Source organism: Daucus carota, chromosome 5 (assembly GCF_001625215.2).
Source record: "Daucus carota subsp. sativus chromosome 5, DH1 v3.0, whole genome shotgun sequence".
NCBI lineage: Eukaryota > Viridiplantae > Streptophyta > Magnoliopsida > Apiales > Apiaceae > Daucus > Daucus carota.
Window position 1 is genome coordinate 39,211,929 of NC_030385.2, and position 25,379 is coordinate 39,237,307.

The 25,379-nt window shown below is 33.2% G+C and overlaps 1 protein-coding gene across 3 annotated transcripts; it reads left to right on the plus strand.

The window, feature by feature from the left end:
• The first annotated feature begins 4,726 nt into the window (after nucleotides 1-4,726).
• Nucleotides 4,727-25,379, plus strand: LOC108223094 (DNA-directed RNA polymerase III subunit 1). Of its 3 annotated transcripts, none has more exons than XR_001807146.2 (29): nucleotides 4,727-4,865; nucleotides 5,273-5,364; nucleotides 5,465-5,594; nucleotides 6,152-6,301; nucleotides 7,519-7,693; nucleotides 8,844-9,019; nucleotides 9,181-9,293; nucleotides 10,277-10,376; nucleotides 11,063-11,278; nucleotides 11,352-11,500; nucleotides 11,583-11,724; nucleotides 11,814-11,954; nucleotides 13,698-13,886; nucleotides 14,314-14,506; nucleotides 15,790-15,883; nucleotides 16,379-16,613; nucleotides 17,782-17,973; nucleotides 18,598-18,696; nucleotides 19,704-19,907; nucleotides 19,992-20,264; nucleotides 20,412-20,559; nucleotides 20,648-20,799; nucleotides 21,222-21,377; nucleotides 21,473-21,586; nucleotides 21,750-21,826; nucleotides 23,281-23,479; nucleotides 23,584-23,786; nucleotides 24,099-24,238; nucleotides 25,179-25,379. XR_001807146.2 is itself a non-coding variant. In XM_017397164.2 (28 exons), exons 2-28 carry the CDS (start codon nucleotides 5,291-5,293, stop codon nucleotides 24,145-24,147), a joined length of 4,143 nt encoding a protein of 1,380 aa, XP_017252653.1. In that variant the 5' UTR covers nucleotides 4,727-4,865; nucleotides 5,273-5,290; the 3' UTR covers nucleotides 24,148-24,368. The 3 variants fall into 3 exon arrangements, 1 of the variants encoding a protein (XP_017252653.1); XR_010292066.1 differs by lacking the exon at nucleotides 25,179-25,379 and adding an exon at nucleotides 24,701-24,804; XM_017397164.2 differs by lacking the exon at nucleotides 25,179-25,379 and having other exon boundaries at nucleotides 24,099-24,368.

Genomic DNA, 25,379 nt, shown 5'->3' on the forward strand with positions numbered 1-25,379 from the left:
GAGGGTCCAGGAGGAAGCGAGCGAGATTCAGAGAGAGTTTTTCTCGACTTCAAGCCTTTGTAACTCTGAATTTAAAATATTTATTTATATAATATAATATTCTCTCTGTCCCTCTCTTTTTTTACGGTTACTGTTTTGGGATGTCCTTCTCATTTCTTTACGTTACTATAAATAATAAGTTTTTCTCATCATTACACCCACTATCTTCCCCACTATCTCATATTTAACAATAAAAACTACTATTACACCCACTATCTCAAATCCATTATTAAATATTGATAGGTCCCACCACTATACTCATTTTTCATCCAACTTTACTCATTTTCAATACATTGTCTTGGTCTCCGTGTTCTCAGCCAATGTACTCCCTCCGTTAAGGGTGAACAAAAAACCGTTTAACCCGCAAAACCGACCCAACCCGCATCTTATTTCGGCCGACCAAACCGAACCGTTCCAAACCGAGAAGTAATTGGGTTCGTTTTTTATTAACCCGAGTAGATTGGGTTGGGTCAGGGTTTTTAATTTTTTAACCCCCACCCAACCCAACCCGTTTAAAATAACAAAGTCTACTTTTATGTTAATTTCTCTATGCTTCTAGCTCATAACTTCTTATTATGTTAATTTCTCTATAAATATTGATAAATTTATGAATGATAGTTCGTAACCATCCTTAGATTATTATTATGCAAATGCAAGGTGTTTGTTTATTTAATCACAATCTGTATGTAACTTAGTAGTTTAAATCTGTTTGTCTATTTTGTACTTATTAATCACCACAGCAGAGAGTGGAGTTGAAAAGCAAATGCTGCAATTTGCTACTAGTACATCTATGTCTCTGGGATTCTCAATTTAACACCTCTACTCCCACTGCCACTGGAACCACCATACTAAACACAGTCTCAAACACTACAACAAACAATGATTTACCTGCCTCTCAAAATGATGCATCTCCGGTCTTCTCTAGACAAAGATGTAGACCCAATAAACCCGACCCAACCCGACGTATGAATAATAGGGTTGGGTTGGAAATATTTTTGAGGGTTAACGGGTTCGAATTTTTATAAACCGATTAAATTGGGTTGGGTTGAATTTTTGCCACTAACCCGGCCAACCCAACCCGTGTTCACCCCTACCCTCCGTCCCCCTCAATTGTTTACATTGGAGGGGGACACGGACACCAAGACAATATATGAAAAATGAGTAAAGTTAGATGAAAAGTGAGTAAAGTGGTGGGACCTATAAATATTTAATAATAGATTTGAGATAGTGGAGAAAAGTAGTGGGTGTAATAATAGTTTTTATTGTTAAATATGAGATAGTAGGGGAAGATATTGGGTGTAATGATGGGAAAAACTTACTATTTATAGTAACGTAAAGAAATGAGAGGGACAACCCAAAATACTAACCGTAAAGAAATGAGAGGGGCAGAGGGAGTAAAGAATTGAGGGGGACGGAGAGAGTACGTAATTAATTTATTTAAAATCAATAAGTCAGAAGTTAGTTTGATGTCTTTTTTAAATGATATAATTTTTAATTATATATAAAATTTACATAGTCGTAAGTTATATTTTAAACTCACGGTTTATTATATTAAAAGTCCTTTTGACAAAATTTAAAGTTGAGCTTTATCACTTAAAGTAACTTAATGCGATAATATGGGAGGTTAAAATGTATGCTTGAATAATTTTGACTTAATAATAATATATAAATTACCAAAAATATAATAAGAAAAAGTGATTTATAGATATTTTATTTGTTGATAAATTTTATAAAACAAAATTAAAAATTAAGTTACTCAAAAAAAATACATTAAACTAACTTTTGATTTTTTGTTAATTTTTTATTATAGGAACAAACATTTTGCATCTAAAAGTTGAAAATGGTTTGAAACCCGCATTTCAAATCTAATTATATTATATACAATATATACATTCAAAATAATATATTACAAATTTTGATCATTATATGAAAGATCACATAATTTAATGTATTCATATATTTTTAGTTGATAATTATATCATTATTTAACATAATTGAATCCTGAAAAAGAATCAAAACTGGATAAACTAAACTCGTACATTATATTCTACATCTGAAATTTAAAATAAATATCAAATATTATTTATAATTAAATTTAAAGTTTTTTTTAAATTTTTAATGACATTTTTTACGTTTGATATTTACTATTAAAGACGAATTAGAAAAATAGATTAGAGCTATTTAATAAAGTAACTAATATTATTTATAATTCAATTTAAATGTATATATATATATTACAGTTTTTCTATCATAAAATATGTTTTAATTTTGAAACTTAAATTTAATAGATCTCTCTTCTCATTTGCAAACTTTCCACCGTATTTTTTTTAATATTAACAATTTGAAAATCCATTTCAATAATTTAGAAACCGGAAGTTGTAGTTTTGGAAAAAATTTCAATATATTCGAAACTTAGAAATTTCCTTTCAATAATTTCTAGACCGAAAAAAGCAGTTTTATAATTTTTTCTTAATATATCAAAACTAAAAAGGATAATTTTTATTTTTGATATTCAAAAATTAGAAAAATATAACGGACCTCATAGAGAGGCGCTACGTCAACGCCACTCGCTTCTCGTTTATTGATTATTGATTGATATCGGTGATTATTGTTCCAAAACAAAAAACGATAGTTTTGAAACTTTTTCCCATATATTCGAAACTTTGAAATTTCCTTCTAATAAGTTCGAGACCGGAAAAGGTAGTTTTGTTTCTTCCAGTATATAGAAACTAAAAAGGGTGATTTTTATTTTGATATTCAAAATTAAAAAAATATTATAAAGGAGCTTCACGTGATGCGCTACACCATCCCCCATCAATTCTCATTTTATATAAGTATATTGATATATTGATTGATTGGTTGATTATAATTTCCAACTATTTCTCACATTTTTTTTGTAAAAAATACATTTAAAGTTATCACTTTTAATATTATATATTCGAATTAGATTATTTTTTATGTAAAATGGTTGATAATTATAAAACGCGGTTTAACAGAAAAACAACATGTTTAAAGTTTAACATAAAATCAATATCAATATACTTATATAAAGGAGAAGCGAGAGGCGTGTATGTGGCGCCTCTCACATCGCTCCGTTCTATTATTCTAGTTTTCTGGAATTTTTGGATGGAAAATATCAAAAATTAGAACTACCTTTTTTAGTTTCAGGTATATTAGAAGCAAGTTTCAAAATCTGATTTTGTTTCAGATTATTTATAGAATATAATAGCTTGAAGGTTTTAATTTGATTTTGTTTCAGATAAAGAGTAGCACACAAGTCTCTCTGCACCTAAACTTATATAAAGGAGAAGCGAGAGGCATGTAGGTGGCGCCTCTCACATCGCTCCGTTCTATTTTTTTAATTTTCTGAAATTTTTGGATGGAAAAGATCAAAAATTAGAACTACCTTTTTTTAGTTTCAGGTAGCAAGTTTCAGAATCTGATTTTGTTTCAGATTATTTATAGAATATAGTAGCTTGAAAGTTTTAATTTGATTTTGTTTCAGATTATTTAATTATGGGAAAGAGCAGCACACAAGTCTCTCTGCACCTATAAATACCCTTACAAATTGTAAGGTTTTAGATCCCTACCTCTCTACGGTGATAGTTCTCTTGCTTGATTTTTAACTTGGTGGTGCCATTCTTCTGCAGCGATAAGTAAAGGATGTTTATACAATATTAAAAAATAAAAGTTGTTGCAAGCAAAGTAGTTATAGACCGCTATGTGGGAGTCGACAAATCCAAACACAGGAAAAGAATATAGTCTTGACATGATATTGATGAATGATATAAATAAATTAACTATTAGTGATGTATGTTTGTTGGTTATTCTTTTATAATATTTGTTTTGTTCATCGGACATGTTTGCTGTTAATTTTTTATATGATTTACTTTGTATACAAGAAAAAATTATTCATGCATAATCTGATTGCTCCGTTGAAGCAACTTTTAAGTGAAGGCTGTTTATACGATATTAAAAAATAAAGATTTTTACAAGCAAGGGTAGTTACAAACCGCTATCTCACGGATTTAAGTTAAATGTTCTTATGCACAATCAAGATTTTAGCCATGAATTATATTCTAATTTTGCAATTTTATATATTAGTATCGGTATTATATCAGGATTTTTATGATTTAAAATTCATTTCATCCTACAAATATTAATTTTGAGACATTAATATACATTTTATAAACAGCCACAAAATTATTTTATTCTACAAATATTAATATTAAATTATTAATATAATTTTTATAGGCTGCCGCAACGCGCGGCTTCTCAACTACTAAACAAATAATACATTACATTTATATCAAATAACCGGTTATCAAGTTTTAAGTAGCCAAGATTTAGAATTCAAACAAAATCAAAAATTAGATAACAATCTAAATTATTTACTTTAAATAAATGTACGATTAAACAATAACTATACATAACATATCTAATAACGGCATCCAATTTTTTGTAACAGAAATAGTCAATTGATATGATAATATACTTAAATCACAATATTTAATAAAATTATAAATTGATGAAGAATATAAAACAAATATTTTTTTGTAAATAAATATAAAAAAAACAAAAAACAAAAAACGAAGATATGCGTGTGTTGCAAGCTGATATTCCCTTATTACGCGGTTATATAATTGGTAACTTGACAGAATTACCCAGTTAACGGTCTGAACTCATTTTTTATTTTTTATAATATATATAATAATGAAATACAGACACAATATACAAAGAGTTTAGGGGTTTAGGGTTTTGAGCACCCATCGGAATTGTCCATACAAGTTTCCGACAGCAACGCTGCTCCTCTGCTCCTCTATCAGGTTCTTTACTCGTTCGATGCGCGCACAGACACACATGTAATGCACACACATGCACCCACTTAGCCAATTAATTAAATTGAAATTCATTAGTTTAATTAATCAATGGAGATCGTATGTGTAGTTCAGGACTGATTTTGACTACTATCGAGTTGTTACCCAGAGAGAGAGAGAGAGGGAGGGAGAGAGAGAGAGAAAGGGATGGAGTGAGGGAGGGAGAGGGAGATTCTGTCATCTTATTTTTTATGTGCTTTTAAATTCCAACCGGAGAGAGAGAGAGAGAGATTTTGTCATCTTAGAGAGAGAGAGAGAGGGAGGGAGGGGGGAGGGAGATTCTGTCATCTTATTTGTTACTTGCTTTTAAATTCAAACCGACCTGGTTCTGATTCTTATGTTAGGTTTTTTTTCAGTACATACATTACATTGCAATGTCGAAGACATCCGAAGAAGTGGTTCAATTTACGAAGCAGCCTTACATTGAAGATGTTGGCCCGAGAAGAATGTATGATATTTTTATTATATCTATTATGATTGTTTTTACAACTTTCTATGTGGTTATTTTTGAAACAGAATTGGTGAATAGTTATTTTTGTTGATAACAGTAAGAGCATTACATTCTCCACCTTTTCTGAAGCCGATATATTTAAAGCAGCGGAAGTTCAAGTATACAAGGATAAATATTATGATGAGAAGAGAAAGCCTGTAGAGGGAGGCTTATTGGACCCTCGTATGGTAATCTTATCTGTCTATATCTACATGTATGAGTATTAATTTACAAGTAATAAATAGTAATTTTTGATCTCTCTCTCTCTCTCTCTCTCTCTTTTTTGATAATAAAGAGGAAAAATGCATTTTGTCAGTGGATTATCTCTGCACAAGTTATCTTGTTTCCTGTTTATCTTATTGTATTTTATATGATAACTGGTTTGAGAGATCGAGGGTTTATCAAATTGAATTGTTTCTTTAAAAGCATGCTTTACTTGTAAATTTTAGCCGGAGATTTAATTTTTGTGAAGTAGGTCTGTTTTAAATTAAAATGTATATTTTGTGATTTCTTTTAAATTAGATAGTTTGTCGAGAATGTTTGACACATAATGTGATATGATGAATGTCGTTGCTATACATGTTATATGAGTTATTCTCTATATTGTGTTGTGTCAGATTTTTTTTTTTCATTTTTTGTTTTTATACGTGATTAGAAATATACAATATGGTCTTGATTTACTGTCATTATTTTCATTTCTGTTTTCTAGCTGAACTACTTAAAGGGACTATTTTTTGTGTTTTAGGGTCCTACAAGCAAAAATGGGTTTTGTGCAACCTGCGATGGAAGCTTTCGAGATTGTCCAGGGCATTATGGTTGTCTAACTCTTTCAGTTCCGGTTTATAATGTTGGATATTTAGGCACTATCGTGGATATTTTAAAGTGCATTTGCAAGGTACGTTTGCTTTCTATAGAGGATCCCACCTGGCCATCTTTTTAGCCGTGTGTTTATCTGTTTGCAAGTTTTGAATGCCGCCAAAGTTCTCTACCCAATTAATACCTCACTCAGATAGTAAACATATACCTAGGCATCTCAAAACGTCTTACAAAGAAGTTCTAAGCGTTTGCGTGCTACTACGAACTCTAATAAAAGTGTTTGCATGCTCCCCGTCCTTCGCATAAATTGATAGGGAGTTGCTGACCAAATTAGGAATTACTTCAAGTATTCCGTCCTTCCAAATGTAAGAAGTTGCGTAATGTATTCAAATATTTAATACATATGATAAATACAATATACGAAGTTCTATAAAAATAGCTAGAAAGTCAAAAGGCCAAATCCTTATGTTAATACTACAAGCAGTATTTTTGGCGGGAAGGCAAGTCTTAGATGTCCTCTATTGACAGTCGCATTTTTTAGGCTGCTCTGAGTTTTTTTGCTTCTGTGCTGTAAGTTGATTCTTTTCATATATCAGATGATGGAATGCAGTTTATTCATCTTTAGTTTTAACTTTTAAGCCACTTGTAGTGTGTGTGTGACATAAGTTTAGAGAAACTATGGCCGTTGACATTCTGAAATCGAATATAAAAGGCATGTACGAATCTTAAAAAACAAGCTCATCATTGTAGTGCAGAGATGGAAAAATTTTGGAAGGTTGCTTGATCAGGTGTTTTCATTTATGGTTGGTAACAACAAAAAATAAGTGAGCCATTCTTGTCTGTTTCTGTTATCTTTTTGTATTTCTTCTCATAAAAATACTTTCTTACAAGTGTGTATATCTAGCTTAAAGTGGTCTTGCTCCTATTTTCTCCTGTATTATAGTTCTGCAAATATGGAAGTTTTGTATTTTGAGCAGCATATGATATCTCTAGCCTTGTAATTGAATATTTTCTCTATCTAGAACTTTTTTATAGTACTGAATTAGCAAAAGAAATGCCATCCTATCAAATTATGATTCTGATTGACTGTGATGAGCTGCAAATTGCCAATAGTGATTTAGAGCCATCATCAAGTAAATCATGTCTTATTATATTTTAGTGCATTATTTATTTTTTAAATCGTCACCAGGCCTTTCTCTTACAAGATTTCTTGTTTAAGTTTGGAGATGGCGAATGCTTTTTCCTTCTGGTATTAAATGCTATAGATTCAGTTTGTCTTTCACGTCTTCATAACAGAGTTGTGCCTCCATACTGTTACCGGAAAAAGAATATGCGGACTATTTAAAGAAGATGCGAAAAGATATCGATCCTTTAAAGAAGAACGAGCTTTTCAAAAGGATAGTAAAAAAGTGCACTGCAATGGCAAGCAGTAAGAAGGCGGTGAAGTGTTTAAAGTGTGGATATATAAATGGTTTGAATCTTCCCTTATCCCGCTAATCTTACCTTTTGTGTGAATATGTTTAACATTGTAAATCACGTTTGTACTGATTTTTTCTAAAAGCCTTGAACAATGTAAGAAAGTACAGTAGGATATAAATATTAATATTTTAAGTTCTGTGTGTACCAAATATTAATGGGCTCCTAAACATGATGAATTATTGCGAGTTGCGACCCACCTAAGAAATAAGCACTACTCAGTACTTCTAAAGGCAAACTTATTTCAGCGTCTTAATCCTGTAAAGTGATGGTATACATAATACATGTTAGGTACCAGCAAAAGAAGACGGCGAAAATTAATCAAATGAGCTAACCTTTAAAGCTCTGAGCCAGTTTTACCTTTGTTTTAAAATCTTATGTGTACTACCAAAGAACTTTCCGTCTTAAGTTGAGAGTACCTTTTTGAAAGCCTTTTGCAGCATACTTGGAGGCTGTAACAACATTCTTTAAGCCCTAAGAGAATGAAAATATATTGCAAACCTTAAAACATGCTTCATAGCCACAAAAGCCGTACTTAAAAAGCTTCCAGTTCCTGATGGGTATTGCAGAAACAGTGGGAATGAGGACCAGTTGCTCAGTGGCAAATACTACAGTGGTCAGGCTGTATCCATTATATACTCTTGGTACTATTCCCAGTTAGGACTTACATGAAACTGTTGATTATGTAAAGAACTCTTGACCTCTTGGTATTAAAATTTATGAGATATGATGTCATTCATAAATTAGATGAGGATCCATAATGCTTTCAACAATGAATTTTTTGAGTAATTCGTGCTTTCCACATGGACATCATGGAATAATAGAAAGGATTCTACTATTTTTAGTATGATCTCTGACTGTTTCATCCTTAGGGGTCAGCATATTAGGCATTTGAGCCATATAAATGGCATGCTAATTTTTTTTCGCATGTATATATGTCAATGGAGTATTATTTATTTTACAATAATTTCTATAGATGACTATTAAGGTGTGAGGGATACTAAATTTGTTTTCATAATGTTTATACTAATATTTCGTAGTTACTCAATTTGAAGAAAAAATATGTTACAATGTGTGTTGGGTAGCGTCTTCCTGAAAAAACTGTTTTTTTAATAGCAGGAACTTCCATGTGTTATGTGTTACAGGTACGGTTAAAAGGGCTGGGTTGGGTGTGGAACATGATCGTTCAAAAGTTACAGATAGTTCTCTAGAAGAATCTCGTTCAGCTATATCGCATTTAAAGGATTCCACAGGATCTAAGTCGCCTTCCATTATTAACCCCGACAGAGTACTTTCTCTTTTTAAGAAAATACAGGACAAGGTATGATCTTATGTTTATTATCATAATTTTATTTTGAGACGCTTTTGCACTCTATTCTTAAGAATATGTACTGTGTATTTGAAAATCTCAACTTTAGCTTCAATGTTTTTATTATTACTGTTCTTGATCTCAGTGAATAAATTTTTTAATCTTTCCAACAGGTTTGTGACTTGCTATATCTGAGTGATAGACCTGAGAAATTCCTAATCACAAGTATTGCTGTGCCTCCAGTTCCTATTCGCCCTTCTGTATTTGTCGATGGTGGACAGATGAGGTGAAATATTTAGATATATATTTTCTTGTGTATTCTTGTAGTTTATATAATTATATGGACATTATCATACAATATAATCTCAATTTATGCTAATAATAGAAGTGGGTATGGGATTTCAGTTTATATGCGGTCCATAACCTCACCCATACTTAAATAAGCAGTGACAGATACTAATTCCCTAAGTGGTGCTCGTGGTTGGCAATTCATACTTGAAATGAATGACTCTGTATTGTTTCTGTTTCTGTTCTGTTTTTTTAGTATTGCACTATCTTAGTTGACATAATTTAATGCTTTTGTCTTAATTCGCAACATGTATAGAATAAATCCACAGTGGCATAATAACCAGTTGCGTCACATAGACTAGGCCTGTTAGATAATTGGATCTAGCTGCTTTTTGGAATGTAGATGGAACATATTTATATTTTAAGGGCTTCCATCAGGAAGCTTAGTGTTTAGAATATCATTTAGGCATCTCCATTTTAAAGTTCTGATTGACATACCTTCTCTAGCTCCTGGCATTGAGCCTGAATTTTTTTCCACTCCGTAGTCTGGGAGAGCCTAAATCCTTGCTAAGGCATTTGACTCCTCCGCCCAATTGCTTTAACAAAAATTTACTGTAAAAATGAATAATATTTGGCAAATTTCATGTACGTATAAGAAAATTGCTTGAAGTATAAATAATTTACCATGAATGTTTATCCTTTAGAAACCATATTAATGCTGTTGTCTGTATAAGTTGGTAGAACTGTAATTGACCATTGCTGGAAAATTACCTTAATTTGTTACAAGGAAATTTGAAAACTTATAGTTGTTTTTAAATGTATTGTGCCTAACAGTAGTTGTTAGCTTGGGCACTAGACTTCAAACCAAAGCTAGTTTCCCTAACAGAGTTTTGCTACTCTTTTATTCAGTTTGCATAAATCATATCATACTTATGTACTACTGAAATAATGTTATTCACGGATATTTGTGTTGCGCAACAGCAATGAGAATGACATATCAGAGAGATTGAAACTAATCATTCAAACAAATGCTACTCTTCATCAGAATTTAACAACAGCAAGTTATGCACCCAAAGCTCTTGTAAGTTTATGGTTTCTAACTTTTTCAATTGAATTTATTAATTCCTTGTCATTATTCTTCTATGATTTTTTGGTTAGGTGATGGGATCTGGTTGAATTACATTAATGTGTAATTATCCATAAAAGTTCTTTTCTATTAACAAGTACCTTGATGACTTCTACTAAATTGTTATATGGACGTTCAATAAGGAGGTAGCCTCTTTGATTAGCCTTTCAAGTCTCGAGTCGCTCACAGTTGAGTTTTGACTATTGGAAAAGCTGCATACTAGCATTATGTATGTAGCGGGATGTTTTAGACGATCTACAAATATAAAATATAGGAAGTATGATATAAAACAGCTGTTAAATGGCACAGCTGTTGAATGTATTAGGAAGTTGGAAGTGATTGACGTAAGCTTTTAAAATAGAAGATATTAATATGAAATCCCTTGTAACCTCTTGATTGAGGTGCATGATACCTGTCAGACCCTAGTATTAACTATCCTTGTTTCATGATATAAATGGCATAAGCAATTCAGGTCGAGTATTATCCAATGTACTAAGAGTTCTAAGTAGGGTCTTACCTGCCTAAGAACCACCAAGTGGTGTATGGCTAATTTAAACGTTAGAATCCAAATACCATTTTATTTATACAGGTTAATTATTAGGATGTTATGCATGATGTTATTTTTTAATGTCTTGGTCAAGGAACTGTGGCCTCTGTTGCAAGTGGAGGTTGCACGGTACATAAACAGCGATGTACGTGGAGTGCCACTAAGTATGCAAGAATCCAAGCCCCTGAGTGGTTTTGTTCAACGCCTAAAAGGAAAACAGGGACGCTTTCGAGGAAATTTGTCTGGGAAACGAGTGGAATATACTGGGAGAACTGTTATATCGCCAGATCCGAATCTTAAGATTACAGAGGTTTAGTTTTTACTGCTATTAGATTTTCACAATTCAACTGCTTATTACATGTTTAACAGTTGTATGGATCTAGGTTGCAATTCCTATCCTGATGGCCCAAATTTTGACTTATCCTGAGCGTGTATCAAGTCATAATATAGAAAAGCTGAGGCAATGTGTTAGAAATGGATGCTACAAGTACCCTGGCGCCAATTTTATCAGAATGGCTGATGGAACTTTAATGTATGTATTCTACTTATTTTCTTCTCTGTTTCCTGTCCTTTGTACATTAAATTTATGAAGTGTGTTATATGTTGCACTGCAGGGTGTTAAAGTTCCCTTCCAGAGTGCGCCTTGCTGATGAACTGAAATTTGGTCAGATTGTCGAACGTCATTTAGAAGATGGTGATATTATTCTTTTCAACAGACAACCCAGCTTACATCGAATGTCAATCATGTGCCATAGGGTGAGTGCATATACAAGTTACTCTAATTACCTGGTTACTGAAAGTTTGTGTTACTCATATGATTAGGTTCTTTATGCATTTTATTGTAGGCAAGAATAATGCCATGGCGTACATTGCGATTCAACGAGTCAGTTTGCAATCCTTACAATGCTGATTTTGACGGTGATGAGATGAATATGCATGTCCCACAAACCGAGGAGGCTCGAACAGAGGCTCTTATGTTGATGGGGGTAAAGACTTTTGATTAGTTACTTTATGAAATTATTTTTTTAAACAAAGTTGAAGTGTTCTATACTTTTATGTTATATTGTATACATTTGTTGCTCAGACTCGGTTAAGTACAGAGTCTCAAACACAAGTAATCTGAGTGTTCCTCTTCATAAGTTTAAAAGTTAGCTACACAGGTAGGTACATGAACATGCCATAAGTTGCAACCTTGAAAGAAGGTAGTGACACAACTTGTATGCTTTAAAGGATATTCGCCACAAGTTTATTATCATTTTATCTTGTTTAAGAACATTAGAAAACTTAAAAATAATTCCAAAACAATCAAGTAGACATGGGATAGCTCTGGACCGTCTATATATCTGTGTTCTACAACTTGTTGAATATTCATTATATAATCGATAACTTGAGCGATCTAATTAGCTTCTCATTGCTTAAAAAGCAACAGGTTTTGTAATCTCTTGTTGCAATTTGTGTCCTGCATTACTCAACTAGCTGATAATCTTTTAAGCTAGTCTTCCGTTGTACAATCAGATCATAGATCATCATACTGTGAACCATTTAATATTTTTTGATATACATATTACAAAACAGAAGAGAATTCGAAATAATCATTTGGGTTTCTGGGTATAAAGTATTTCAATATCAACAGCTGTTGGTGCTTGTTGTAGGGACTTGTTTTTTTGGTGCTACGAGTGTTGAACCTGTATAATTATGAAAGAATTGGGGGTTGTTCTTTTAGAGTAGAAGCTTTACGGGAAATTTTGTAAATTTCTGACACTAGGGAACAATGTGGTTGTAACAAAGTTCAGGCACTATGACTAAGGTACACACTCTGCAGTTAGGTCAAACTGCAGGTGCACAAGGTGTAATTTTACTTTATATATAACAGTAAAATTTCAGGTTTTAAATTTCAAGCTTCTGACACTTTAAAGTGAAAAATAAAGTTCACTGGTTCTTGATGAACACAGTGCGATATCCATTTTTGTGATGGATATGACTATAGGCAATTATGATTTCTGTTGCAGTTCACACTCCTCTCTTGGTTCAGTTTGGTGTTGATTCTCTAGTGAACTTTGGCTAATTGGTGAGGCTAGAAAAGAATTGGCAGAGAAGGAAAGAAGGTTATATGAACTAGTACCAGCGTTTTAGAAATTTTGGCTCTGGACTTAGGTATTGCTTGAGGCAGGGCACGACTAATAAAGTTAGGACACACGTATCTATGTAGAGAATCGGTAGGAACACTGAACACAAATGAACACGCAAAGTCATATTGTAATGATTCCGTGGAAAATGAAAACAACAAAACTACCACATCTCTTTGTATAGATGTAAACCCTAAATAACTAATTATAATCGTAATAAAAATTAAATTATTTTTAGTCAATTTCTACTTACTAACTTTTTTATTATATTATGTATAGATATATTATAATTACTTGTTCCTCATCTTCCTTATGTCCCGCAAGCACAAATAAAATTTTAAAGCATTGTGGTCTCCTGTGATAAATAGTTTGTTTTGTGAAGTATAAGGATTTGTACATCATAAAACTGGTGTTAGCCGCTTGGTTGATACTGGTTTTTACTTCTTTGTGCCGGCTGTATCCAGTCGTGATGTCATTTGATTGCTAGATTAATATATTCCATGGTATTATATAAATTAACGTAATGTTTAAACTGGTTGCTAAATGTGTCCAATACACTGATTCTGTTATTTTTGAGATGTTTTTACAATTTTGGGTCTTCAGGTGCAAAATAATTTATGCACACCAAAGAATGGAGAGATTTTGGTGGCGTCCACACAAGATTTCTTGACTTCCTCTTTTCTCATCACAAGAAAGGACACATTCTATGACCGTGCATCATTTTCTCTTATGTGTTGCTATATGGGGGATGCAATGGATCATATTGATTTGCCAACACCAGCAGTAATCAAGGTGAAATAGCTTTTTTCCCTTTGTAATTATTTTTCTTATAATGTCTGAATTTTTTAAGTGCAATGCCGTAGTCACTTCTCCGATTATCTACTTTGTTCTGTGACATTTTGTACCTACACTCGTTCTTTTCTTTTCCGATCATCAATTGGTTATTTGTTAGATCTGGATTATATGAAGTGAAAGTAAGATTTTGGAATGCTCGAAACCCAGAATGCCAAAGCAAAATGCCTAAATAAGATATAATTAAAAAGAAACAATTTTAATGTATCAATCATTAATAAAACAACCCCCCACCCCCACCCCTCAGGAAAAAAGGAAGAAAGAAAAAGGATTGGTTAGTACTTGGTAGTTCTGTTTAGTGTACAAGAGCATGTTGTAATTTTCAGTTAGTATTGTTTGCGAAATAAATTTGAGTACTTTTTTGCAGCCAATAGAACTCTGGACGGGTAAACAATTATTTAGTGTCTTATTGCGCCCACATGCAAACATGAGAGTTTATCTGACTCTCACTGTAAAAGAGAAAAGCTACACCTCTGGGGAGACGATGTGCCAAAGTGATGGATTTGTGTATTTTCGTAATAGTGAGCTAGTGAGTGGCCAACTTGGGAAGGCAACCTTAGGTTAGTCTTCTTTTATATGCAATTTTTGAAATGCTTAATGGCTTTATGATTTCCCCTCTGATATCTTAAATTTATAATTTGTTGACTCTTCATTGTCCCATATTTATCTGTGCTGCATCAGTTGCTTGCTAATTGCTGTATCGTCATGGAACCTGTCTATAATAAATTCTTTACACGATAGCGTTAAGAAGAGAGGGGCTCCTATCACACACCCCTATAGTTAACACAATTACTGACATTATGAATTGGGTGTTCAGTTTTCCACTAATATGATAATGAGTTGATATTTCTTTTTAAGATTTAAAGCTTATATAACCAAATATTATTAAAAGCTACAGACTACAAGACCAAACAGGTTCTTTTTTAGATCATTTATAATGGGCAAGATCTTTTCTCTCCATATTAAGGGTCTGTTTGGGGGTGCTGTTAAAAATTGCTGTGCTGTCAGAAAAAGTGCTGGTAAAATAAGTGCTGTTGTAGAAATCAGATAACTGTTTGGTAATTTTTTGATATTTACTTATTTTGAGTTATAATATAAAAAATAATAATGATTTTGGTGAGGTTTTATAATGAAATCTATAACAGCATTCTGCAAAAGCTGAAAAGCAGCTTTTTCTAAAAGCATGGGAGGACCTGCTTTTTCTAACAGCAGCTTTTCAGCTAAAAGCTGCTGTTCGGGAAAGCTGCTTTTAGATTTACCAAACAGTTTTTCACCTGCTTTTCAGCAAAAAGCTGCTGTTGCTGTCTGCAACAGCAACCCCAAACAGTACCTAAATTGAAATACTCTTTAGTTTTACAAAACCTGAACTTTGATGCTACAATCAGTTGCATCTGTTATACCTCTCTCCAAAACCAAATTTTGTAGGACCTCAAATTTCATGTAATATTGGTTTATATCACCTTGGATCTTAGTTCTTCAGCCTGTTTTATCACCTTAAACATTATTTAATTGATACCAAACTTTTGAGATGAAAGAACTAAATCCACAACAGATAATGTCTTTGACTCTCCATGATAAAGAAATTTAATTATTATGTGAATTGATGGAGTCATCAATTAGTTTGGGCCTAATGATGTAGCATGTAGTTGTGAACTGTGGCCATTCTCTATCACGTTGTTCTATGGGTTGTTAGTTGCTTTGCCCACTTTGGCATTAGTAGAGTATTTACTCTCTTGTAAGGAGGACTCTCGTGTAAATGGGGCCATAAACAGTTAAAATGTTATAGCGTTTTCTTATCCTACATTTTCCCTATATTTGCTTACTTAATTATGATGCATAACAGGAAATGGAAATAAAGATGGTATGTACTCTATTCTTCTTCGGGACTACAAAGCACATGCCGCTTCTGTATGTATGAATCGTTTGGCCAAGCTGAGGTACTTCACGAATAAACATATGTGACTAGTAATTGGCCACATTAAACTTAAATCATACCCGAACGAGTTATATCGTGTGTTGTTATTTACATGCTTGTCACTGCTGCTAGTTCTTGGGCATGCAATTTATAAGTCTTTACAAGTAAGTATAACTTTTTGGAGTATATCTAGGCTGAAGCAATTTTGATTTATCCATCCTTGATCAATTTTTTTAGTCCGATACCTTATTTATATTTAGCTATTATTTAAGACTCTAGTTGCCGCCTTTCTGCTCTATTAGTGATAGTTAAAAATCTGTTCTAGACTTTTGAGTTTTATTAGTTGGCTTTCAATTACTAGCATCAGTACTGAAAGAGGAGGGAGTTGCCATTAGAAGTAACATGTGTCAAAAATTAATACTATCATTTTTTGATGTGTACAGTATCTTTATATATCAACGATGCATATTTTGTTTCAGTTGCACGAACAGTAGTTTAAATTGTTATTTTGTTACAGTGCACGGTGGATTGGTAATCACGGATTTTCAATTGGAATCGACGATGTTCAGCCCGGAGATCTTTTAAATAAAGATAAAGAGGGTAAAATTACTGATGGTAATGTACAGTGTGATGAACTGATAAATAAGTACAACAATGGAAAGATTGAACTTCTAGCTGGGTGTGATGCTGCTCAGACATTAGAAACTCTGATAGCCAAAGTTTTAAATGATATTCGAGGGGAAGCTGCTAAGGTATATACTTAGACTGCACGCTCTGTAGCATTAGACATCTGTATCTTGTATTATTAAGTCTGATGTTTGTTGTAATTCGATATATTTTAAATATTTAGGAGTAACCTATATAGAGAATATTCTTTAGATTTCTATTAGATCTAATGGTCCTCGTCTATTTACTTAAAGATTTGATGGTCATTATTCAATTCAAGGTTAACATGTACTAATCAACTAAATTAAGTTGTGTTTGTATTATTTAAGAAGTATCTGTATGTTTAGAATTAGTTGGTATATATGTGTGTAAGAGGTTGTGTTATGGTTGGAGAGTGAGTGTTTATAGTCAAGGACAAACTAACTATTATATTGATAAATTTAAATAGTGTTTATATTATTATGGAGACTGTTAACCATGGTCTGGACTAAGACAGTTTGGATCGAGAACCTTCAAAAGATGGCTAAAAACTTGAAAAATTTAGGTTGATCATCTTTAGGAGATGTCTATTAAAGCTTGTGTTGGCCTTAGGTGGCCCTGAATACCATTTACCATGATGATGTGTAAGTAGAATTCTTTTATTGTAAAAGCACGGTTCTCTGCTTGTTTGATAATTGTGGATGTTGGTTAGGGGAATACAATGAAGATACTACGTTAGTTCTTTAACAGTTGGTTCCGGGATATAACTGTGCATATTGCCTTTTAGATTTACGATTTATAAGATAGCTACCACTCAATCTTTTTGATGATTTCAGTTGCAAGATTATGCCAAAAAGTCGTTTTGATTCAATCAGTTGAAGTGGTATGCTGGTGGTATCTTATAACTTAGTTCACATAATTTATTAAATTAATGTTTAATGCAACACTTGATTTTAGAAAATCAAAATGAGATGGTCATATTGAATTGCAAATATTAATCTTTTTAATTAAAGATATTACCCTGCCATGTTGTTTTCTGTCAGCTTTGTGGTTTTACACAATTTGGTGGATAGGTTGCTTTACTACACATTTATCAAAAATCAACTCTGATATTTTTCTTGGGCATACTTATTTTATATTTTGTTCCACTTGGTAACTGTAGCTGGATGATCAAGTTGTAATGTATACAATATATGGCGGCTTTATGATTTGCTTTTAGTCAGTCCACAAATGGATATATCAGAGTACATTTAACTGGCCTTTTCTACTTGACAGCTTTGCATGAAAAGCTTGCATTGGAGGAACAGCCCCCTTATTATGTCACAATGTGGTTCTAAAGGATCGCCCATCAATATTAGTCAGATGGTTGCCTGTGTTGGTCAGCAGTCTGTCAGTGGTGGACGTGCACCGAATGGATTTCTAGACCGGAGTCTTCCTCATTTTCATAAAAACTCAAAGATACCTGCGGTATGTTTAGTAAACCATCTATCTTTCTCTAGTTTTCGTATGCTCTTGCTCAATAATATGTTGCAGTTTTGCTTTTTTGATCCTTTGTAAGATAAGCAAAGTGGAATTAATTGACTTACGTTCCAAGTATTTTAAAAATTCCAGATGTTTTACTGTCTAAATATATAGGAATGATTGAGATTTTTTTAAGCTCAATTCCCGTCCCAGGTTTTTTGACATTCTTTGATTGCCTTGAACTCTCTTTTCTACTCTCGAGGAACCCATAGAGTCGTCACTAAAGTGGCTCCATGAAGATGTGTTTATTGATCTTTGTTTAGATATGTGGTAAATCAACTGATTTATAAAACAAGAACCTTATAATAGGACACTACTATGAAAGCACCTGACTGATATCAACATATATCATGTGCCTGTGTATTGTTACTAAATGAAATCAGGAAGGACTGAAGTATGGTTTGGCAAATCAAGTGGAGGCCTCGCTTTTAACTCAAACCATGTGACGGGGGATTTTATATAGTTGATACTAAATATGTCATATACTATGATCTTTAAATTGTTATAATACTATCAAGTCAAAGTACACATGATTGCAGAGTTTTTATGTGTCTTTAAATTTTAATGCAGGCCAAGGGCTTTGTTGGAAATTCATTTTATAGTGGTTTGACTGCTACAGAATTTTTCTTTCACACAATGGGAGGTCGAGAAGGCCTTGTGGATACAGCGGTATGGCAAGTTTATCCTTTCATTAATAGTTTATTTAGATTAAGGCGATCTTGTTACATTCTTACCCATCATTAAATTGCTTAATGTGTCTTGGCAATGTGTGTGGTATGATATAAGTTATTAATTCTTTTAGGTGGTAGTACTTTCTGCTTTTGTTTAAATTTTAATGCATGCAAGTATCAGCTTATGTCAACCTTTTTTTCCCCTGCTAAATAGCTTATGTCAGTTTGATACAGTTATTATGGAGCTGGATAGGTACCCTACATCTGAATAGAATTTTTTCTGGTTAAAAATCTTTTCTACTTGCTCTGGAACAATTAGGAGAGTCTCTTGAAGAAATATGGGGTTCTATAACGGGCGCATTCTTCTGCTTTTTACATGCCCATTCTCTTTATAATTGAATCTGGCCAATTCTAACATGAAAACCTAGCTAGTATCTACTTGTAAATTTCCTAATCCGTCAAGTTTTCAGGTTGTTTCAGTCGTCACCCCAGTACTAAGAAATGTCTATGGCAATATTCTTGACAACTGCAAAAGTTAAGATAATAAGTTAAGTGTTTGGGAAGGTCTGGGGCTCAATACTTGACAACTACTAAAAAAATTTATAAAATATTTATTTATATAATCAAGTCTTAACAGTGCTAAATTTCCTGATTTGCAAACTCACTGATCTCAAGTTTTTTGAAGTATTCTAGCAGGAGGGGAATGTTTCCAGTTATATGATAATTTTATTTTATTTTATTTATGCTTCTAACCATATCAGTGATTTGTTATTGTCACTACTCCAAGTAGTAGGGATTATAGTACTAGGCCGTTTTACCTCTTATATGTTCTGTTCTTGGCATAAGGCTTCTTGTCTAATATTATACTGATGACATAATTTGGTATCCTGTTCAATTCTTGTAGAATAAAGATAAGCATTATGTTCTCTGATAATGACAGCAGTTGTGCCTGGTGATAAGTTCATATATATTCTTAATTAATGGCATAAAATTTTCATATTGCAGGTTAAAACGGCTGACACTGGGTACATTTCACGTCGATTAATGAAAGCTCTTGAAGATCTAGCTGTTCATTATGACAAAACTGTACGAAATGCTAGTGGATGTATTGTTCAGTTTACCTATGGTGATGATGGCATGGATCCATCACAAATGGAAGAAAAAGGTGGACTGCCTCTCAATTTTGACAGATTATTATTGAAAGTCAAGGTCAGCCTCCATGCAGTTTAGAATCTTTCAACTTTATATCCTCAGTTGAAATATTAAAATTAGTGTACTTATTTCTTTTGCCAGGCTGCATGCCCTCCTGAAGAACATATTGGCATGCCGTCATCAGAAATTGTAAAAGTTGTTGATGAAACACTCACAAAGCACGTTATGGCTTCGGAAGGGGATTGTTCAAAGGCCTTTAATAAATCATTATCTGAGTTTCTTAAAGCGTGTGCCGAAAGATCAAATAATACAAGGGTAGCTCTGAAATTGGAGAAAGAGCTGAGGAGTGAGGATTTCGACAACCTAGAAAATGTTGCTAAAAATATATCTGGCATTACCCACCAGCAGCTACAGGTATTTGTTCTTCGGAATTGTTAAATTTTTGCTCTAGTTCATTGTATGTACTTCTGCTTATAACCTGTGGAATGCACAAATATTTTTGTAATTTCATTTAATGTTAGTGAATATGATGAACTTATGTATCTTATACAAATATTGTAGGTCTTCATGGAAACATGTATTTCCCGCTATCATCAGAAGGTAGTTGAAGGTGGAACAGCAATTGGGGCGATTGGGGCACATAGTATTGGTGAGCCAGGAACACAGATGACTTTGAAGACCTTCCACTTTGCAGGAGTTGCAAGCATGAGTATCCTTTTCTACGCATAGATTCTAAATTGTAATTTCGAATAGCTATTACACTTCATGCCAATGTGTAACCTTAATATGACTGTCAGATGTTACACAGGGAGTACCTCGTATTAAGGAAATCATTAATGCAGCCAAGAACATCAGTACACCTATCATTACTGCCAAACTCGAGTTTAGTGATAGTTTAGTAAGTGCGAGACTGGTGAAGGGTCGTATTGAAAAAACTGTTCTAGGCCAGGTAATTTTCATTCTCTCATTATCTTGTTCAAATTGATGATCTCGATTCTCGGGAATTTTTTTTTCTTTCGCTCTTGGGCCATAGGCAACTCAATTTACATTATCAATTCAGTATGATGTCAAATTTATGGTGTATGACCGAACTATTATGTTACATATTTCACCCATTTGCTACAAGAAGTATTCTAATCGGTCTTTTTGTTTTTGAGTTTGCATGTCAGCAAGTCTTCTGCAGTAATGTTCCCTGTGTCTTAATGAATTTAGTTGCTAGAAGAAGAATTCTTATTATATGATCCCTCAGAAATCACTATCTCTCTCTCTCTCTCTCAATACCTCCACACAAGCGCGTGCACACACACAAAGGGACATATAGAGTGCTTGATTTTTACTGTCCTTTGACTAGGGGATTTATTCTGTATATAGGTTGCAAAGAGCATCAAGATTGTCATGGCATCACGATCAGCATCTGTTACTGTCACCCTTGACATGGATGTAATTCAAGCTTCAGAACTATGTATAAATGCACACACAGTAAAAGAATCAATATTAAGTACTCCAAAGATTAAACTAAAGGAACAGGTATGATATTTCATCTTCAAATAGTTTCCCATTTTTGTCAGATTATGAAAATGTAATTTTTTGACAAAGATTATGTAAATGTATTCAAACTGCAGAACATACATGTTCTGGATGCTAGAAAGTTGGAAGTCATTCCTACATCTGATAGAAGCAAGCTTCATTTCGAACTCCACAGGCTAAAAGATAGACTTCCAACAGTTGTTGTGAGGGTGCGAAGTTGTTTTTAGTCCAACTCATAACGTGTTAAAATGACTTTTATTGCCATCACACCAGTCCTGCAAATATGGAACATTTATTAGATAAGCTTTTTTTTTTGGCGACTTGAATATGATACCAGGATACATAATATATGTTTTCCCCTTTGGATGGCAGGGAATTAATTCGATTAAGCGTGCAGTTATAAAGGAATGTGACGGTAAAAAAGGCACGTATGAGTTGGCCGTTGAAGGGTTAGTTATCTTAACACAGTTACTATATCCATGTCACTGTTTTTCTTTCAAATAGTTTTGTCTGTAGTTATTATGCCTGGGTTGTGGACATAAATAGTTTCACTATTAAGAAACTGAATGATATATGACAGTGTTTGGTTTCACTATGTGATAACTTCGTGAAGCAATATAGCAAATTACTCCTGCAATTATGGGTAATAATGTGATATATACTGATGTCAAACTACTTAGCTTAAAACATATTTAAAAGGCTTTTAACAGCACCTTGCGGAAATAAATAAACAATATTATAGGAAGATAATATATTGGGCAATGCTAGGTACACCAAATGATTTTCCCAAATAGGTGATGTGTCAATTTGGGATTATTATATTGGTGAGGTTGATGTAATTGCAGGGGGGTCCATGTCTGTTTAATGGCTCGATATCCAATCAGAAGATGACACGTGAAATTTTGGAAACTTTTGGGAATTTTTTTGGGGGTACCTAGCATTTTCCTAATATATTTACCTAGTCACTTTGACTATTTACTGCCATTTTAAAGTTCAATGTTATACGAAGATAAATATATTTACTCTGTCTATGTAATGGTGTTATGATCAAGGGGCAGGAAGAGAGGTGTGCTATATTTCATTGTCATTCCCTACACGTTTATCTGACGAACAGATCTTCTTAAAAAAATTTTTTTATTTCTTTACGAGATAGTACAATTTTGAAGGCGCCTGTATAGTGACCTCATAGCTGCAGTGGAATAGGAGCAATCATCACTATGAGACCTAAAGATCATTTAGGCCATGAATGAATGTATATGCTATGAAGAGATTGCGAAAATTTTATATTTTCTGTCACTATTACATTTTAATTTTTTAACACTCCTTGTAGGAACTACCTGTACATTAAAAAAAAATCTCTAAATAATTTACAGCCTAAATTTTGGTCAAAATTGAAGCATTATTACCTGATAAACTCCTCAACCAATTCTTGATTACCGAAATGAAATCTCCTAAACAAGAACATTTCATGACCTTTCATTTTGAGAAAACTAGTTATGTTCTAATGTTAGGCCCAGTGGAGATAATTTTAAGGCTGTCATTGAGTTCAAATGGAAGAAAAGAGCAGAACTTATTTATAAGGGAATGTCTAGCCTCTAGAAAGTATTTTAAAGATTAGGAAGTAATAGTATAGCAGCAAACAGCATTTTCTCTAAGGTTTAAGAAATGGTTGTAATTTTGAACTTCACTAGATCGAATCCGTACTTGTGCTTTTAGTTCTTTTGTGTTTGTTGGCAGTATAGTCTGTTTTCAGTACAAGGGGAAGCTGATTAAGGTTTCGAACCCATGACCTTGCCAAGGCCTCATGGGGGAAGGGACGAACCTTTTCCACTTCCCTGAATCCTTGTTCTGGATATTGTTATTATTTCATACCTGTTTATATATTAATCTTTTGCTTTGTCAGTACGGGTCTTGATGCTGTCATGGGAACTGAAGGAGTTGATGGGCCTAAGACAACCAGTAATCACATCATGGAAGTTCAGAAGACTCTGGGAATAGAAGCTGCAAGAAAATGTATAATTCTGGAAATTCAGAAAACGATGAAAGATATGAGTATAGATGTACGTCATATGATGCTTTTAGCAGATCTGATGACATATAAGGTGTGTGTGTTTTCTTTGGTTCAAATGTTTTCAATTTTTAATGCTGTTGGTTACATGCAACTTCGTAGTACAATATAGTTTGATTTTTATGGTTTCTGCATCAGGGTGAAGTTTTAGGAATCACGAGACATGGAATTCAGAAAATGAAGGATAGTGTATTGATGCTTGCTTCTTTTGAGAAAACATCTGATCACCTTTTTAATGCTTCTGTAAATGGGAGGGTTGACAAAATTGAAGGAGTAAGTGAATGCATCATCATGGGCATACCAATGCAGATAGGCACGGGAATGCTAAAAGTTATGCAAAGGTATGAGACACGTTTATTTTCCCAAAATATCCCAATCTGCATGTGTGACCTTTGTAGCACAAGAGTGACTAATTTTATAACACTTCTAATGTATGTATCAGAGAGGAAGTAAGGCAGTCTGGTAAATGCAAGCCAGATGGGTTACTTCCCCAATCTGCAAAGCATCTAATAAAATGTGCACTAAGCCAGACGTGCCGTAGATTTTTTTTTTTTTAAAAATGTTTTTAATTAGTTAATGAGCAATATGTGCTAATTTTGTGGATCTTGAGTTCCCATTTCTAAACTGGTCTTTCTTTTTATTTCTATTATCAGAGTTCCACCGGTTGAACTGCAACGTGGAGCAGATCCAGTAATAAGCTGATAATTACTATAGGAAGTTGATCATGACTATAGGCGACTTGTAAAGAATTTGCTCCGACCAGCCAAGAATGTCTCAAGTATACCTTTTGATGGTAAGGCTGGATGCAATTGAAATTTTCTGTGTAGTTACATAGGCCTCAGCTTAGTTTTGTATGTGGTACTGTGGAATTTATCATAATATTGCTGATGATAAAGCTGTATATATATAAATGGTTTATAGTCTGGAGCTGATGCCTTTTCTTGCCATTATCCTTGCTTCTCCAGTTCCATGATAAACTTACATGTCACATATTGGTACAACCAAAACACCTTGCAGACGTAAAATGACTCAGGTACAAGTATAGAAAGGCTCCCGTTTGTGGGGGGAACTAAATTCTTTTAATAAGTTGCGGAGCTAGTTTGATAATAACAAGTTTTTGTTTGAACTTGAAACACACAAATTTTTCCTAGTTTGTATGAGGTTCTACTTGAACTTGGGGATTGTTAATGTGTGCAGATTGTTGTTTATAAAAATATTGAGCTCCTTTATTATAATTAGATTATATAATTTTTAGATGTCAAGTCTTGAAGTATCATTTGTAAATCCTCATGACATCTTCCAAAAATGGTAATAGAAGACATCATGCGTTCATGGATGGCAATGACAAATTTTTGAGTGTAACAAGTAGCGATTGGCTAAAGAAAAACTTTATATATTTTTTTCTTTATTCTTTATTAAATTAATATCTTAATTATTGAGGTGTATATTATATGTTATAGATATCTTACTACTAATATATATTGTATATATTCATATGCATATGGACATATTTGACATTGGTGATTGGTTGATGTTTTTCATATTCATTTGAATATCCATCACTGTGAGTCTGTGACCTTTTGTCTTTTTTTAAGGTCTGAAATCTGGGTTTTAAAGGCTACATAATAATAGATTGCAATTTTTCATGTTTTTCTTCTAGTAGTAATGAATTATGACAATTGTGCCATGATAGAAAGATCATTATTATTGGAATCGTTTTAACCTTGCTGTAGTTGCAATGGAGGAGACCATAAACTGGGGACTGAAGCAGAAAAACTGAGGGAAAGATGAAACAGATTAATGGGAGAGAGGAGAATGTAAGTGAATTTCGGTAGGTGGTACAGGAGATAAGAACCAGGGTATATTGTCAAAGTTGAGTGATTGTGGCAGATCAATACAATGCATAAATTTGTACAAGTAAACGAAATAAGAAA